The following is an 18986-nucleotide window of genomic DNA, read 5'->3' as shown; positions in this document are numbered from 1 at the left end:
GTTTGATCAAAATAACACATTTAATTCTATAAATATAATTACTGCTATTACTATGCTAAGTTACTATATGTTAATAATTATTGCTATCCATGAATTTTTCAATTTAGTTTTAAAAAAGAAGAAAAACAAGTAAAGCCCATTGTTTTTATTATTGTTTTCATTATTTTTCTATTAAGATGACAAATGCCAGCAATTTACATGCATTTCTGAACAGAATTCGTTTTAGTTGTTTAAATATTTTGTTTCATTAATTTCTGACTTCAAATTTAGATTAAAAATGTGAAGTTTGTCATTTTTCTAATAAACAACAATATAAACAAACTAATAAACAACAATACACATTATTTTTGTTTAACAAACTTTTGACATATTTTTTAAAACATTTTCCGTGTTTATCATGTCGTCTGGTAAGGTACAACAACAACAGCTTTAAAAAGCTTTGTATATATGACCTCCTACGTTTGTGTCTACGGCAGAAAGGCGGTAGAAAATATTCAATAATGTTAGACAGATAAAAAAAAAAAAAAATCACGAATTTACAGTCTTTTGTTCATTTCGTGTTTGTCAGTGTCGGATGAAATTTTGCTTGAAAATGTGCGCCCAAAACGACTTTTTTTTTTTTCAAACATCACGTTGATTTCCTGTTTGGCCGAAAGGGGGCGGAGTCAAAAGTCTGCCGTAAGGTCAAAGTGACGGGTAGGAAATGTTTTTCTTTTGCGGTTTTCATTGCAGGAAAGTAGACGAGAGGCTCGCTTTCTTCTCTCAGCCGACGACATGGACCCTCATATAGTTGGACAGCTACAGTAAGCCAGCCTGCCGGCACGGAAAGAAAACATTTCTGTAAGTCAAAGTGTCTTTCTTTCCGCTATAGAAACCGCTTGTCACTGTGTTTGCTCATGTGTCATTACATTGTAACAAACTTTGAACTTTGACATTTTCTCTATGGATCAAAACATCCCAACTGGTTCCAAAAAAACTTTCTGAAATTCTCCTTCTGCAGCACACAGCTTATATTTCAACCCTAATTATGGTCATGTGAATGTCACTGTCCTCTCTTTCTCCCCTCATTGACCTTTACTCAGCTCATGTTATGTAGACTTTTTTTAAGAAGAAGAAGACGTGCCCTTTCCACTAATCTATACTGACAGCTGCCGTGTCATATCCCTGTGGCAGTTTAACAGAGTTTGCTGCTGACTGAGCTTCAGCCATGGTGCAGGAGTACCAGTCCCCTGTTCGGGTCTACAAGCACCCGTTTGAGTTGATAATGGCGGTAAGTGACGTGCTTATATTGAGGAATCTTTTAAATTCACAGATTGTGTACGTATGTATATATGCAGCCTTCCAGCTCACAGCATTGAATATGAGCTTCATATTTGCAAAATATCCTTTATACACAAACTAGGGATCAAAGTTTGGCAATCTGCTTTTCACTCTAGGGCACTGACCTTTTGCAATCCAAATGCTGTTCAGCTTTTCCTCTCATGAAAATAAATAAATAAATAAATAAATAAATTTTAGATTTCAAAAGTTTTCCAGCTCATTCCATGGTTAGGTGGCAATGTAAAAGAGACCAGACACTTTCAGAAAATAGTCAGTAGCCTTGTCTGCCTCAGAGGGTCATTTGTCTCATTCTTGATATTCGCTTACTTGCAGTCTGTGCTGTGTGTTTACTGACTTACTGGAATGCTGCATATTTTTTCTTTCCTGCTTGTGCTGCTTTAAATACAATAACCTGAAGGGTGCTTTTCTTTCTTTTTGCATGAAAACACACAGCACAATAAAGACTCCTTTTTTCAAAACCAGACTTGCCATTTAGTGTTTGGCAACTGGCCTTGATGTTGAATGGTTATGCAAAAACCAGGGGTAAGCAACCTTTTTGATGACAAGTGCCATCTAAAAAAGTGCCATATCAACCGTTGCATTAACAATACAATACCTTGCTTCAGTTCCATGATGTTTTGCAGCTGTAAAAACTTTTAGAGTACTTGCTTGCTTCTCATATCTTGACACAGCACGTGTAATTGATTCAACTTTCTCTGCCTCATCCTTGATGTTTCGTCTCAAAATGTCGTTTAACACTGGAAGTCCGGCAAACAACACTCTCGAGGCAAAGGGCACATACAGCACGATCTTTCTGTTGCACAAAAGCCCAGTCTTCCGTCCAAATTGGCATAAAAGACCATTAGCTGTATTGTCATTAGCTCTGTGTGAGCTAATTTGTGATGTGCATTGGTGGCCCAGCCTTAGATATTTATTTTTAAATACACCTTCTCAGATTATTTCACTGCATGCCGTGCCATCACTTAACCCTTCACGCGTGCCACAGCTGTGGCACGCGTGCCAAGGGTTGCCGACCCCTGATATAGACACTCATCAGCCACTTCACTTGGTACGTCAGTTTAACTGCTCGTTTGGCGCAAATATCAAAAACGGACAAATTTCGGTCAATCTCGTTATTTCTTATCTATACAGAGTCTGGCAAATGCAAAGGTTGTGGGGTTTAATCAAGAATATATCAGGATGAGAAAGTCATTTAAGTAACCTTGAACGTGGCATCGTTCTTGTTCGGGGTATTTTGTAAACTGCTGATCTATTGTGATTTTTTTTTTTGCATTAGAATTACATTTCTTAGACTTTTTGTCTTATTTATGTCAGAAATCATAGGAGAATAACCAGACTGCTTTGAGCTGAAAGGATCCACTCCTTACAGCCAAAGTCAACCCAGTATCACAGCAAAACGTGTAATAAACACGCCGGTACACCCTGTCCACTTCTAACTTTGGAGAGGGAAAAAAGATAATTGTTGCATTACCGACAGGGGGAGATAGTATATTTAAAGCCAAGAAGTCAGTAGTAAGCAAAAACACAGGAAGTACATTCAAGGGTCCTTAATAACCAGAAACGATTAAGCTAGGTGGCTAGTATATATTTACATGTAAATGTGTTAATGATGTCAGTTTAAATGCTTCCTCCCATGATTATTTTCATGTTGGCTTGAAATAAAGTATCTCCCTCTGCTGTTACTGCAAGTGCTACGTGTGTATATTTCATTTGTAAAGGCAAAGTGTGAAATGGTCTTTTACATAACCCTGTGATACTGGGCTGCCAAAGTAAGCAGAGTGCACAGCACAGATGGAGCAGATGGACTACAGCAGCAGAAGAGCGCACCGAGCGCTGCTCCAAATAGCCAAAAACAGGAAACTGAAGCTCACCAATATTTGACAACAGAAGATTGGAAAACATTGCCTGGTCTGATAAGTCTTGAGTTCTTCTGCAACATTCAGATGGTGAAGTCAGAATTTGCTGTAAACAGCTTGAAATCATGGCTCCATTCTGCCTTGTATCAGCGGTTCAGGCTGCTGGTGATGTAATGATTGTGGGATATTTCCATGACACGCTTTGACCCCTTTAGTACCAGCTGAATATTGTCTAAACACCACAGCCGAACTGAGTATTGTTGCTGACCATGTCCAAAGCTGTATGACCACAGTTCACTGTACTCAACTGGCCGCCTCAGGTACCAGATCTCAGTCCAATAGATTGCACCTTTGGGAAATTCACCACAAAGATGTGAAATCAGCAAATCTGCAGCAACTGTGTAATGGTGTCATGTCCATATGGACCAAAATCTCAGAGGAATGTTTCCAGCATCTCAGAAATAATGTTAGTTCTGAATGCAAAAGAGTGTCCAACCCAGTGCTAGTGAGGTGTAACTAATGAAGTGGCTGGTGAGTGTGTATTTCAGGTGTCTGTAAGTCATTCAGCGTGGTTGTTGTTTTCTTATCATGTGCTGCCTGGGCAGAGGTCGGGAGTTCTCGAGTTGTTTTGTGGGATGGTTTTTTAGAACAGCTGTAAGTTATGTAAGTGCCTCGCTGACCAGTTCTCTTATCCTTTAGAAAGCAAACAAAATGCAACGCTAAGAAAAAGAGAGTTTGTCAGCAGAAAACTTTGCAGCTATATTTATATAACTCACTTTCCATTATTCCAACAGTATTCAATAGTTACACAGGGGGAAAAATCCATTAAAATTCCATGCTATAAGCTGGCTTTTCTTTAAATGGAACATTTTTTGTTATGATACTGATGCATTGCTTTCCCATCACTATAAATTGCAGTTTTGGGCTAAAACCATAAGCACAAGAACACCAGGCAAAGCAAAAGTAGGACAAAGAAAAATAAATACGGATTTCCGTGAGGGGCACCTTCACCTGTGCGGTCTGCTCTTGGTGTTTTCTCTTAAGTTACACATTAAGCCAAAGTGTTGCACAACATCCTTGATGAAGGGTTGTAGAGACTGCGATGCTGCAGCGGTTACAGTTTGCCGTGCAGCTGCTATACAGAGTTAACACAATAGACTGTGGTGTGGATAACACCTACACCAAAGCCATTTGATGCTTCCCCATGGAACATTTGCAGGTCTGAAATTCTTCCTGCGTCACTGCAGGTTATTGAAAAGACTCCCAAAATAAGCCCTTTGTGAAAGCTAAATAACAGCTCCTTTAAGAAGAGAAAGAAGCCTGTGACAGCTTAAAGAGGAGAATCCAAATGAACAGCTAACATCCTCTTCTGCTCCCATTTACCTCAGAGCTTCTCATTAGCTCCCTCAATGCTACTGACAGCTGTTGTTCAGGCTAACAGTGCTAATCAGTGTCCTGGATATTACTGAATGTTTAACCTTGACACCATTGTTGTTCCTGTCATGACATCTCTTAATGACTCTCCGGGGGCTTTATGTAACAGAGCTAGGTGCCTGTAAACGGACGACACTTGTAGAATTGCATTTGATCAATACCGGCAGAAGAGTAAAACATGATTTGAATGAGCTGGAAAGTGCTGTCTGTCTGACGTTTGGCTTACACAAAGTCGTCAAGGCTTGCTTTGCCTAAAACACTAGAAACCCATGTTTTATCCCCCCCCCCCCTTTTATATATATTATTAAATATTTTGTGCCTCCATTATGTGGTTATGCTCATAATGCTGAAGGGTGAATAGGCAGAACAGAGCTTTCAATTTGTCTGCAATCAGTGAAACATACTGTTTTTGTTAGTTTGCCTGTTGCACAGCGCCAGTCATTGCTGCTTAATTAGCACAGAAACATTTCCCAATAATTTTCTTAGTGAATAATTTCATCCTGTTGATTGGATTGTGCTGTATTGATGCGTGCAGGATGTGCGAGGTTGTCTGTGTGTGGGTGTGTGTGATTTTGAGAGTTTAGCTTTTTAAACTTTTAAAGTCTTAAGTCTTGGCTGACTTAGTGATTTTACTGCTTAACGCAGTTCCTCAAGACATTGACGGCACTTTTCTATCCCATGGTGAAATGCTTATCCCTCTATCCGCGCCATTACACAGGCAGCTGTCCGTATCATAAAGGTCTAGTTCATCCCCTGCTTTTGCTTAGTTGTCAATAGTTTGCTATCAGAAGCTGCACTGCCCCTTGTTAAGTAATATCTTTTACTGCAGATCTTGAAACGCCTGCCTGGCAGCTCAGTAAATGCATACAGGTAGCCCTGGTGATAGTGGCGAGGGCAGATGGTCACATGCTTTGGTCTTTAAAACACGTGGCAATTACTGCTTGTAAATGCTGCAGGCTGTTGGTGTCTGCAAAACACAACATTTTAATAGGCATTTACATAAACTAAAGTTGCTAACTACAGAAAAAAGCACCCTAACCTGACACAGTAGTTCAGTGCTATAAATCTATTCAGTCAGCCTTTGTGATTATAGTTTTCTATAAGCAGCTTTCCCTTCCTAACAGTGAGCTACCTCACTGAGGCAGAGCTCCCAGTGGAACAAACTGAATGGACCCAGGCAAGCCATTAATACAGACAACATAATAATAAACCCAATCAATCAATTTTTCTATATAAATGTCTTTCAGGCCTACGTGAGACGGTTCCCAAAGTGTCCATTGATTCCAATGTTTGTGGACAGCGAGATCATAAGTGAGAGCCAAAGTGATGATGGATGCGTGCTGGTGACTGAGAGGCGCTGTACGATCGACATCGAAGCCCCACGACTTCTCAAACGGGTACTTCCACTCTGACCTCATAGGGGATGAGGGCGGTAAAGCAAAGGAATTGGTTACTATAATGTGATCTTTCTTTTGTGAAGTACAAAAATCAGATGCTCCTTATTTAGTGAAATACTTGTAAATGATGCATTTCAGCCTTGCACATGTTATTGGAGGACAAAAGATGTGACTTTTTGCAGTAACTGTAAATGTAGCTTTTTTTGCTTCTTCTGCATGTAGATCGCCGGCGTGGATTATCTGTACTTCATCCAAAAAAACTCTCTGAACCGCAGAGACAGGACCCTCCATATTGAGGTTCACAATGAGACTTTTTCTAACAGAGTCATTGTCCGTGAGAGGTGCAGCTACACGGTGAGTCTGAGAGTCAAACGTGGTAATCAGGTGCTTAGAATGTGGCAGCGTGTAGGAGATTTATTTCTTTGTTTTTATATAAACTTTTACAACGCCTAGTGCTTGCCGGATGGTACAGAGTCCCTGCTAAAGGCAATGCAATATGTGGTGCATGAATTATTCATCTTAGGTGATCCTCCCATAGTGTGCTCAAGGCACTAAAGAGCTTGTGTCACCAGGTGTCTTTAAAGCTGCTGTTGTCTCAGTCAGAGTTACTATAATACTGCTCTCCCTGTTAAAAGATACTTCGCACAACTTTTTGATGTCTGCTCTGTATCATGTGGCAGTCTGCACAGAAGAAAGTAAGAATTTTGTATGACAGTAATTTTGCAATTACTGAACCAGCCACTTCATTAGGTATACCTTGCTACAGCTGCCTTCTCATCTTCTTTAACTCTTCGTGGCACAAATTCAATCAATTTTGGTTCATGTTAACATAATAGCATCACATAGTTGCATAATTTGTCAGCAGCACATCTTTGGCCTAAATCTCTTGCTCCAGCACATCCCAAAGGTGCTCAATTGGATTGAGATCTGCCGATTGTGGAAACCGTTTGAGTTCGGTGAACTCATTGTGATGTTCAAGAAACCAGTTTGGCATGATCTGAGCTTTCTGAAATGATGTGTTACGCTGTAGTCATAAAGAGATGGACAACAGCAATACTCCAACCCATCTGGCACCAATTTTCTTCCTCATTCAGACGCTCAGTTTGAGCTTTAGTAGATTGTGTTGACCATGTCTGCATGCCTGTATGCACTGAGTTGCTACTAAGTGATTAGCTGATTAGATATTTACAATAACAAGCAGTTGAAAAGGTGTACCTAATGAAGTGGCTTGTGAGTGTATGTGCAGTACCTGGCACCAGAACCTACCATTTACTTAAAAGGCAGTTAAAATTGTGATGACGAGATATGTAACCATGTATGCACTGATGTAATATTTTGTATTAAACCTCAGCTTGTGCTTTGTTTACATAACAAAGAGTTTGGTTGAACAGTTTGGTTCAAGTTCAAATTCATATGCGTGTCCTCTTCCACAGGTTCATCCAGAGAATGAGAGCTGGACTTGCTTCGAACAGTCGGCTAGTCTGGATATTAAGTCCTTTTTTGGTTTTGAAAGCACCGCAGAGAAGATAGCGATGAAGCAATATGCTAGTAGCATTAAAAAGGTTTGCATATTTTACTTCATTTGCCTTCACTTCTTGGTCCAGATGCTTCCCTAACTGTCAAAATTAATTCAGTCTTTCATTTACTTCAACTGATGAAGGGTAAAGAAATTATTGAGTACTACCTCAGAGAGCTGGAGAAAGAAGGAGTCACTTATATACCTCGTTGGACCTCCACTGTTGACTCTGGCACAGTCACTTGGAGGCACCAGCTGCCGCCCCCCTCTGCTGCCAGAGCCATCCCAGTGAACAGTGCCAAGGACGGGCTGCACTGTAAAGACTCATCATGTTCTGCAGAGCTAGTGACCGGTTCGCCTGACGGTCAGTGTTTGCTCGCTAATCCCAGCAAAAGTTTAATATAAATGTCCAAAGATAACACTACATAGAGTGAATTTACCGACTCAGATATTAAAAGTGTGGGAAATAGATCAGTGGGTGATTTATACAGCAGTGCAGGAATTCTCCTATAACTGCACTGCCAAAAAACCTCAAACAAACAGAAGCAACATTTTAAGTGTTTGATAAAAACCTGCAAAACTCACCGTGTCTAATTATTTTCAAAAACGCTGAAATTGCACCATAGTCTTCAGTCTGTTGCATGCAATATTGTGCAACATTATGCTGTTATTGTGTTTTTGCCTGTAGACAAGTTGGATGCTGACTACATCAGACGTTACCTAGGTGATTTAACGCCTCTGCAGGAGAGCTGTCTTATTCGGCTGCGTCAATGGCTGCAGGAAACCCACAAGGGCAAGGTCACAAATAAACAAACACAGTTTCTTTCATTAGTGAACAGTTGGTGCTGCGATATACAGTATGCCTTTATTTCTAAGACACTCACGCAACCTGTTATTTCCCTCTTGCTTCCACTCTTACTCTAGCTCAGTTTTGATGCTCAGAGACATACAGTGCTGTGAAAAAGTATTTGCACCCTTCTTGTTTTCTTAGTTTTTTGCATATTTATCATGTTTATCAGATCATCCAGCAAATTTTAATATAGGTTTAATATAGGTAACCCCAGTAAATACAAAAGGCATTTTTTAAATTATTGTTTTATTTATTTAAGGAAAAAAAGTCATTCAAACCTCCCTGGCCCCGTGCAAAAAAGTCATTGCCATCGTCTGCAAAGGGTTACAAAGCCAATTCTAAGGATTTAGGACTCCAGTCAACCACAATGAAAGCCATTATCCACAAATGGAGAAAATTTGGAACAGTAGTGAACCTTCCCAGGAGCAGATGACCTACCAAAATTTCACCAAGAGTGCATCAACAACTCTTCCATGAGATCGCAAAAGAACCCAGAACAACATCTTAAGACCTCCAGGCCTCACTTATCTCAAATAAGCTCAAAGTTCATGATTCAACTATAAGAAAGAGACAAACGATGAACATTATGGAAGGTTTGAGTCCCTTTGCATCTTCCTAAAACTAACACAGCATTTAATAATTAGAACATCAAACCAAGAGTCAGACATGGTGGTGGTAGTGTGATGGTCTGGGGCTGCTTTGCTGTTTCAGGACCTTTTTGCCAACGAAGCAAAACCAGTTATTCAGTTTAGGGCGCAATTTCTTTTTCACTGCACTACATGCAATTTGCAAAGATTTTCACCAGCAGAGCATTAAAAATTCTTTGGATTCATCAGCATCTTTAACGATGCACCTCTCATGTACAGATTCCAAAGGATCAGCATGTGCTACGCTTCCTCAGGGCCAGAGATTTCAACCTCGACAAGGCCAGGGAGTTCCTCTGCCAGTCACTGACCTGGAGGAGACAGCATCAGGTGGATTTCCTGTTAGACACATGGAAGCGCCCTCAACTGCTCCAGGATTATTACTCTGGAGGCTGGCACCACCATGACAAAGGTACTGAGTGAGCGATGCTGGTTGATATTGCCATTATTGTGAGGCTTTTTTACTCCAGGCAGAGGGAAATTTTATCAGCTAATCTTAAAAGCCACAGGGATTTAAGCTTTTGTGTTTATATAGTTCTCAAACAGCCTGTTAATTATTGACTGCAAAGTCTGAACACCATATGTCTTCACATCCCATGTTTGGAAAAGGTTTCATTGCTTTTAACAGCTCAGCTGATCCAACTGATCACAGTTAAGACTTGAACACAGGATGTTCCCCTTGAGTGTTTACATGCTAAACCGATACCCTTTCTAGAGCGGTAAACACCAGCTTTGTTTACAGGTGGAAGTGTGCAGTGCAGTTTGTGATTGTTCACTGTGTTTCCTTCTCATTCAGATGGCCGTCCTCTGTACATTTTGCGTCTGGGTCAAATGGACACTAAAGGTTTAGTACGAGCCTTGGGTGAGGAGGCGCTGCTGAGACAGGTGACATAATTTATGACTTAATTTACATGGAAACAAAGCAAAAAGTGAAGATATTCTAAATGAAGTTGGCGCTTAACTGTGACAATGTTGCAGGTGCTTTCCATTAATGAGGAGGGACTGAGGCGCTGTGAGGAAAACACCAGAGTTTTTGGACAACCTATTAGGTGCCTAAATCGTATTTAGTTTAATCCTGCCCGTGTCCCATTGGTTAATGAGCAATCAGCAGTGCACTTTAACCAAAACAATGCGATGTCTGTTTTTATGTGTCGCTAGTTCTTGGACTTGCCTGGTGGATCTGGACGGTCTAAACATGCGTCATCTGTGGCGACCTGGCATTAAGGCGCTGTTGAGAATCATCGAAATTGTTGAGGCCAATTACCCTGAAACTTTGGGTCGCCTGCTCATACTGCGGGCACCGAGAGTTTTCCCTGTGCTGTGGACCCTGGTGAGAATAAACTGACTGCATCACCTGAATATGGAAGAATTCATAAAGCTGTAGAGTACAGATGCAGAGATTATAAATAGCTAAGTGCAGTCCAGCCATGCTGGAAAAATGAGCAACTAATAAACAAAGAAAAATCAATTTATGGACCAGGAAAGATGACTGTAAAACTAAAACCCATAGGGGCACATTTAATCTTTGCTGTATGCAGTAGCATGGATGGCAGGATTGTAAGAAATTACAGAAAGAGAATGAGCTACTGGGACGATGATGTCAATATAAAATACTATGGATGCTTAGTAACACCATCAACCAGCTAACATGTGCATTTTTCACGCTTGAATTATTCATTGATTATGGATTGGCTTTCACAGTCCATAATAAGTGACTTTGCCCTTTCCTGCATGCTCTCTCGGTCTCACCGCCAGGTCAGCCCCCTTATTGATGAAAACACTCGTAAGAAGTTCCTTGTTTATGCTGGAAACGACTACCAGGGTCCAGGAGGTTTGGTAGACTACATCGACAGAGAAATCATCCCTGACTTCCTGCAAGGAGACTGCATGGTGAGGTTAAGTCTTCAGCTTATTGACCATACCTGTGAAAGTCAGTCTCAGCCCAGCCAGAAATATCATACCTGCAGTATGTGGTTTCACCAGCATGTACCAGTTTAGCATAGCTACATCTGGGTAGACATTTCTCTACAAATCCAGTGAACATCACCTTGCACTTCAGGTCCTTGACCCTGAGTTGTTTTGTTATGAAGAAATGATATATTGGAGGCCTGTATAGATTTTTGAGCTGCAGGTTGTCAGATAGGACCAGAACATACTGTACCCACTAGCCAGTGAACATCTGCCTCAGCTCAGCTGGCTCAGACTCAGCACACATAAAAGATCAAGTTTTCTTTTCTTTTTCTTTTTTTGTTGACATAAAGGAAAAAAATTGCATCTGGGGCACATCACGATGTCCTTACAGGAAGACTCGCGTGTTTGAATTCTGTGACAGTTCAGTCAGTTTTGTGAGCACTCAACAAGTTGTTGCTCAGCTGCAAACGTGAAAGTGAAAGAGCTGTAGCTAGTTGGAACTATAAAATGGCATTTCATACTGAGAAAGGTTATCCTTTAACTGAACCTGCATATCTAAGTTCATGGCATATGAATTGCAGTAAAACTTATTACATAAGATATTACTTTATTACACTATGCTTATTGTAAAACAAGCTAGTATGTCTACATATATTTTGATATATATTAGTAAGCGTTCTGCTTTAATCACATTTATTTCTTCTTCTTCAGTGTGACATTCCTGAAGGAGGAATGGTTCCCAAATTTCTGTACAGAACAGCAGAAGAATTAGAGAGTGAAGAAAACCGCCTGTTGACTGATTCCATCTATAAAAGTGCCAGTATCTACAAGGGGGCTCCATACGAGGTGCAGTCTCAACTTTTATGATTTGCCTCCAGTTTTATGACAATAAGAGTTAACAACAGGGCAAGAAAGGCGACATTTCTTTGCGTTTAATAGAGTTTATGCATTGTGTAATAGTGCCACCTACTGGAACAACTATGCATTGCATGCTTAAAATGTATAGCGTGATTAATGAATTGCAGTCTTCAGACCTGTGTTTCTAATCTTCTTACATCTTTTTACAGCTGCTGATAGAGATCACAGAGGCCTCCTCTGTCATCACATGGGACTTTGATGTGTCTAAAGGAGATGTGGTATTTAACATCTACCACTCCAGGAGAGCCCCTCAGCCTCCCAGAAAGGAAACTCATGGTATCGCTTCCCTAGGGGCTGTTAATCCACAGCTTATAGACAAGAGCTGGGTACTAGGCCAGGACTACAGCATGGTGGAGAAAGCCCTCATGTGTAGGGAGGGAGAGAGTGTGCAGGTGAGAGAGGACATAAAAAGCTCTTTTGATCTGTCTTTGTTTAACAGTCTCAGACAACCTTCCTTTGTCCCCGTTCGCCGTCTTAAGTGCTTAATCCTCCGTCACAGCGAACACAAATTGATCCTGCAGATTTCTCTGGTTTGAAACAGGGCTCCCACATAACACGCTGGCCCGGCTTCTACATCCTCCAGTGGCGTTTCCTAAGCTCCGCAGCCTGCGCAGCCTCCAGCATGCCTCGAGTGGATGATGTGCTGGCCTCTCTGCAGGTTTCCTCCCACAAGTGTAAAATCATGTACTACACCGAGGTCCTTGCCTCCTGTGACTTCAGGTCAGTTTGGTATTTTTATTTTTTTGGTGTTATACTGAGGCTCTTTTTCACTGCACGGGTCTTATGTAAGACTTTAAATATATATACAGGGACATTTATGCAAACTGTGTGTTCCTTATGCTTGTGCGCAAGCTGCCTTTTATTTGCCGCAGTGATTAGAATAATTGATTAGTATTTGATTGGGTGTAACTACGTCTTCAAGTTAAGATAATGTTGTTTGTCGATTTGTTTTTGTTTGTTTGTTTTTTTAGGGGTTCCATGACCAGTCTCGAGTCTTGTCACAGTGGCTTCTCACAGCTCAGTGGCACCACAACATCCTCTACTATTTCAAGGTAGCGTCTGTTAAGCGGACGTCCAGATGCAGCGATGACCAAAGCTCACTTGTATCCACCAGCTCTGCTTGTCCCTGGTGCCTTCAAAGAGAATTTTGTTTTTCAAATTTGAGCTGTGTCACTGAAGACTGATTTTTGTTTCTACCGGAGTACATTAATAATGTATACCTGATTAAAATGCACTTTCGTCTTATATCCTTGCAATACGACAATGCATAAAATGAAAAAAGGAGATGGCTCACACACAGTAGCGTTTATATATTCTTAGATTAAATTTTAAAAAAGCACACATGAGCTTCTGTCCTTGCTTCTGTTGTCCACAAGGTGTCAGTGCAGTCTGCTGGAGCTGCTCTCAAATCTGCAGCGGCAAGGCCGCTTGGAGTTTAACTCACAGTCTTCATTTGGTTGTCTATGAAATTGAAGGGAGAATTGTTCAGAATTGTAAAACAATAATAATCGATGTCTCTGGAGTGTCTTGCACCAAGTGTTTCGAACAGCACCTGCGCTGGCAAAGCTGTGCTGAAGCAATATCTTTGATTTATCATCGAGATTGTTATTGCTCTTCGAGCAAACGGTGAGGTTTTAGGAATGAGAAGCTGGTATGAAATCTCTTTTTTGAAAATCTGCAGCACACTCCCTAGATTTCATGTAATGTTTTTTGGGCTTGTTAGGCGGAGCTGCTTAGTTTTCTCAGGCAGCTAATTTAAATGCAATAAAGTACAGCCTCTTGTGATCTGGCGCTGGGCCAGGCAGACTACTGATTTACATAAAACTTTAATTTCCATAAACTTATCAGATGCTTCCAGCTAAAGCTTAATTGAATTTTCCTGCGTTATTATTATTATTTCCTTTTTTTGTCTTCTTGGTTGCAAACTTGTGTCATGTTGCTGTTTATCCCGGCACAGTCAGGTACGTGGAGTTTTTTCCTTTTGAGGCTGATTTACCAGCATCCTGACTTCCTGCTGCCATGCCGGTGCTGTTAGACAGAGAAAGTTCACCGACTTAGCCTGAAGCTTGTTTAGTGAATTATTCAGCCTGCTCTAACAACCTCCCAAAACCCACATTTTCCACACACAGAATAACACTTCTGTATCTTGATGTGCCTAATTTTCTTGTAAAAAATGTTTTTGTTAATATAACTGTTATATATTTTAAGGCCAAATTATTTTACTGGCTCACACTGGCTTGAAAATGTCTACATATGTAAAATTTCACAAGCAAATGAAATACTCGATAATACATAACATCATAATGTGGCCACCTGTTTGGTTGACCTGACGCCACCTTCTGAGGGAGTCCTGGCTGACCTGAAGCCACAAATCACTCGGCTGATTAATCATTACAGCTCGTCCTGTGTGCTCACATGCTGATGTTTACTAGGTACAGTGTAAAGTTAAAAGTGGGCAGGGGGAGGAGATGGGAACATTTCTTCTGCAGATATTTGTTGTAAACTGAATGAATTTCGACTTTATAACATCTGATAAAATGAAGAAAGATTAGAGATGTCCTGAATATCTATTCTAAGTTGTAATTGTAAGAAGCCTGAAATGTTTTGAAAGATTTCAAGCTACTCACAAAAAATGGGAATCTCTCTCTGTGCTAGAAGAGAGGTCTTAGGATCAAATGTATTGTCCAATATATTATATATTATCTCTCTTCCTCACCAGTTTTGACGAAAGAACTGATAAATGCACCTGCACTTTGACTTCTTATTACTTATTCGCTTGTTGCGCTGCTGAACATCCCAGATAAGTCTCCAGCAAAGTTATCTGGAATTTGCCTCCCCATAGGCACAAATGAAGACTCAATCCCCCTGTTATTTCCCTAAGACATTTCACATTCTCTCTCTAACCTGCCTCATAAGCGGCTGATTGAATGTGCTTTCCCACCACGGCGGAGATTGGACTTGTCTGAAGTAAGAGTCAAATTAAAATCAGTCTGGAATAAGACCGCAACCTAGAAGACTAGAACACTTTATTCTTTGGCGAGCACAGCAGGCAGGCAGGAGGAGGGCTGCATTCATAATATGCTGCTGAAATAGTCCTCAGACTTGTTACCGATATTAGCATCCCAGCCTTCACTGGGAATATGTACATGATAATGAACGATCTTTTCTCGGCTTTTCCAGACTCAGACATGGAAATAGGCAACACGGGGATGACTTTGAGTCTGTCTTTTTTTCTGTATTTACATCTCATGAATAGAAAAAATAAATAAATTACAAAAGGTAGGGAGGTTGTGCTTTGCAAAATAGTGATTCATGCACCGCTTACCCATGTCAACACATTCCTCTGAGTCTATTTGCAAGAGCTAACAAAGTTGATGCATTAAGAGAAGCCAAGGTCAGCTGATAATAGCGCCTAAAATACAAAGCGAAAAATAAAATAATAAAAAATAAGGTGAAAACCACTTATCGCTCAACCAGTTCTCTTTATCCACCACAGGCTTCAGCTAAAATGGATTTTTTTTCTTGTTGAACTCGATAATAAAAGAGAAAACCTTATCAGGCATAAGGTTATAGGCTCTCACTGTAGTGTGGAGCCTCATTAAAACCTAAGCCGTGTTTCATTTGCTTCCTTCTGACAATCTTGACCTTCCCACTAATTGAAAAGGAGAGCTCCGGATTAGTGCGCCACATTATTTTCCGGAGGCTTGATACACTGGCAGGAAAACTTTGCCCGGGATTGTTGGTCTCAAAACAACTGTGCGTCTAAATCGCGGCCCTGGTTTGAGTGTGATGTACGGAAGCTGAAAAACAAACAGTAAAACTCCTCCTTCGTTTGAGTTGTGGACCTGTCTGATTAGCTAATCTTATATTGGCCTGTTTGAAATTCATTTTCTGACTTGATATACTGCTGGGCTTGATTAATATGTCCACAAACAAATAGATACAGTCACATCTATTTATCTCTGATGTTTCATACCATCTCTCATATCGTGTTACATTGATTTCTCCCTGCTACAAGAGAGACCATCAATCTAGCTACAATTTAGGGCAATTTCTGAGCTCTGCCCTCATTTGCAACAGACTGTCAAGGTTCTGCTTTAAGTTGTGTTGTTTTCATCTGCGTTCGAATCACACCTGCATTTATTTCTCTGGGTTTCCTCGGCTCACTGACTGCTGTAGTTGACATTTTCATTCTTTGCCCTCTAATTGGTCACTGAACTGTGGAGGTCAATATGAGTTTTTGCCCCCCCCCCCCCCCACACACACACACACTCTTTTAAATGCTTTAGTGGAAACACTATAGCAGTTACTTATCTTTTTGCTTGTTTGGATCGATTACTAAGCTGTGCCGAGTAACTAATCTGTCTAATGTAAGAATGAACGCCAAGAGACATCGAGCACCACATCGCAGTCCCGTTTATGACACAACCACAAACATGTTTTGTGCTGCATCCCTTTCCTGTAATAAAGAAGAGTGCCAACTCACGCTTTATCGTCATGCCATTGATTGAATCCTGACAATAGCTGCCCCAGGGTTCACATAAAATATTGAATTACTTTCCTCTATAAAAAGACAACAGACCTCGAAGGCTGTGTGCAAATCAAATTAAGCCTTCCTCTTTTTAAAAAAAAAAAAGAAATTTAGAAAATTTAGAACAAGAAATGCTAAATTAGCTAAAATTCATGCTGGGAAAACAGCAGTGGAAGCAATATGCTTGGAGACTTGTTAAATTTGAAATGGTGGCTTCGACTTGGAGCAGGCCTGCAACTACAAAGCATCTACAAACCAAAGTGATAAAATAACATGGCAATAAGACAGAATCAGTCTGTGTGATGATAAAATGATTAACGATGATAAATTGGACACATTTTCTGAAATTCCTCCTTGCAAACTACATCCATCTATCCATCTATCTATCTATCTATCTATCTATCTATCTATGACATGAATGATGTTAAAGCATCAGGTGTAACTGATCAGATATGCAAGCCACTTGGCTTTAATATTTTCATTGGTTGAAGTCTGAAGTCAGACATACCACACTGATGCAGTTTAATAAAAATACCAGTGCTTTTCCTTCTATAAGAAGTCAAAAACTCTGCTGTGGAAAGGACACACTACTGTATATTTTAACCTTCTGCATGAGGTGTGTCCTATTAAATGCTACCATGTGACAGGAGGGAGCTAGTTCTTCCTGCCTGATGGTGCATGTCCCTTCTATAGACAGTAAAGGTTCCTCTATACTACTTCATGTTAGATCATGGGTAATCAATAGTGTTTCTGCTGGCAAAGAGTAAATGTTGACATTCAGAGCACCTGTCTTTGCTCTCCTCTCGAAGCAAGCCTCACCACCAGCTCTAAATGAACACAGGGCTGCCTTGCTGAAAGCCAGACTGTTGGGGGGTTGATGTGGGCACCTGCTGAGAGGCAGAGAGAATAAAGCGAGACAGACAGGTAGAGAGACTGACATAAAGGTGTGAAGGTAAGATTAAGGACGAGGGGAGCAGGACGATCAAGGCAAATGTAGATATTGAAGAGTTCTGTATATCTCATGGGAGCGTCTGCCAGCTCACCTGCCAGTCCTTTTTATCCTGTCAGACTTTATAGAGGGATGGCTCAGTACGTGGTGCCATCACCCCTGTATCCACTGCACATGCATACCTAAATTTTACTGTATTACCTCTTCCCTCTCTTTCCTATAGATGTCTCTGGCTTCTGTTTTTCTGTTCCTATGCTTTTCTGTTTCATTGTGTTAACGTCTCAGGACAGCCTATTTTATCACCATTATCTTCATAAGCTATTGTACAGTAATCTTAAGTTATGATCAGTAAGCAGTGTTTTTGCCAACTAATTAATGGTGAGGTGCTTAGTTAATTAATCAGTTTGGCCTAGTCTTTAACCAGAAAATTAAATAAGATGCAATCATCTTCTGCAAACACTTTTATTCAAGGACATAAAAGGACATTATTGCTGACAAAACTACAGGTAATTTCATAAAATCATTTTATATTTCTCTTAACAGCTTAGGCTAAAATGTAAATAATTTTTAAAAATGAATATAAAACAGCAATTCAGGTCAGTTCAAGACTCAAGGTGATACTATCAAATTATCTGAGCAGCACTTTAAGATGAAGACAGCAAATCTATGAGAACAAAAAGTGTCACCCAGTTTAAAAAAATGGCAGATCGGCTTCTGCAGACCGTCCAGAACAAGTCTGGTCTGTTCCCTGTGTTGTTTTAAACAATGCTTCACAGATGTATTGAATCAGAGAACAAGAGGAGATAAAAACACAGCCAAACTGTTGTCTGAAAATGTTTCCTGGCACTAGTGTTCACTGCTCTGTCTCCGTGTCTCTCTCCAACATTATGAGGTAGTTACTGTAAGCCAGGGCCGTAAGTGATCCCCAGATGCATGCTGGCGCTACACCACTCAGTGTGTTTGTAGCATCTAAGCCCTCCGTCCTTGTCTAAACTGCGTGTGTCAATGTGCTGTGTAATTAAAAGAAACTTTCCTCACAGTAAAGGGACACCTCTATTCTCAGGTGACAGTAAACTCATTTTCATTTGGAAAGAGATTAGTGGAAAACACAGAATGGCTGTTTGATGCAAACTGGCACACACTGCGGCTCAAATTCCCTATAGCCCATGTTATGAAGAAATGAAGAGGCTTCTATAACTTGGATCCTGTGTGGTTCTAGATGTAGGTAAGCATCATTTTTTGTTTTCTAAAATGCTGCGCTTGTTTCAAACCCGATGACCTTCAAATCTGAATTTTACAGAATGTTTAATCCATCACTGGTCAATGCAATTCATAATTCGCTCCATGCTGTTTGAATTAGAATCACAAATTTAAATACCTTTAGAGAAAAATTCCCTCCCTGGCAGAGAATTGCACAACATGATTAATACCGCTGTCACATCTATCCATATAATGTAAGGCTGTAGCCAGCAGCCAGTTAGCTTAGCATAAACAAAATCTGCCTACTAGCCCCTTAATGTTCAATAATTAACCCTCGTTTGTGTTTAATCCATAAAACATAAAGCCTGTAAGACTGAAAGGGAAGGCTGTACTAAGACTTGCTATGATGTATGGTTTAGAGACGGTGGCAATGACAAGA

General features: G+C 40.4%; 1 protein-coding gene across 1 annotated transcript; it reads left to right on the top strand.

Annotated features, from left to right (window-relative positions):
- Positions 1-656: 656 nt before the first annotated feature.
- Positions 657-16353, top strand: LOC120717879 (SEC14-like protein 1). The gene is made up of 16 exons (XM_040006169.1): positions 657-840; positions 1174-1270; positions 5879-6028; positions 6251-6382; positions 7462-7590; positions 7689-7908; positions 8233-8342; positions 9261-9450; positions 9835-9923; positions 10017-10087; positions 10197-10368; positions 10794-10928; positions 11661-11795; positions 12017-12259; positions 12409-12587; positions 12839-16353. Exons 2-16 carry the CDS (start codon positions 1208-1210, stop codon positions 12921-12923), a joined length of 2103 nt encoding a protein of 700 aa, XP_039862103.1. The 5' UTR covers positions 657-840; positions 1174-1207; the 3' UTR covers positions 12924-16353.
- The last annotated feature ends 2633 nt before the right edge of the window (positions 16354-18986 follow it).

The sequence above is a fragment of the Simochromis diagramma genome, unplaced genomic scaffold (assembly GCF_900408965.1).
Source record: "Simochromis diagramma unplaced genomic scaffold, fSimDia1.1 OVJJ01000510.1, whole genome shotgun sequence".
Taxonomy (NCBI): Eukaryota; Metazoa; Chordata; class Actinopteri; order Cichliformes; family Cichlidae; genus Simochromis; species Simochromis diagramma.
This window is presented reverse-complemented; position numbering and strand designations above follow the sequence as displayed.

What these genes read in the sequence shown, in the direction of transcription:
- LOC120717879 (XM_040006169.1), top strand. Translation starts at nt 1,208, where the DNA reads ATGGTGCAGGAGTACCAGTCCCCTGTTCGGGTCTACAAGCACCCGTTT. An exon ending in AGGAAACCCACAAGGGCAAG is followed by an intron (nt 8,343 to 9,260) that starts GTCACAAATAAA and finishes TCTCATGTACAG; the next exon opens with ATTCCAAAGGATCAGCATGT. An exon ending in GTTTTTGGACAACCTATTAG is followed by an intron (nt 10,088 to 10,196) that starts GTGCCTAAATCG and finishes ATGTGTCGCTAG; the next exon opens with TTCTTGGACTTGCCTGGTGG.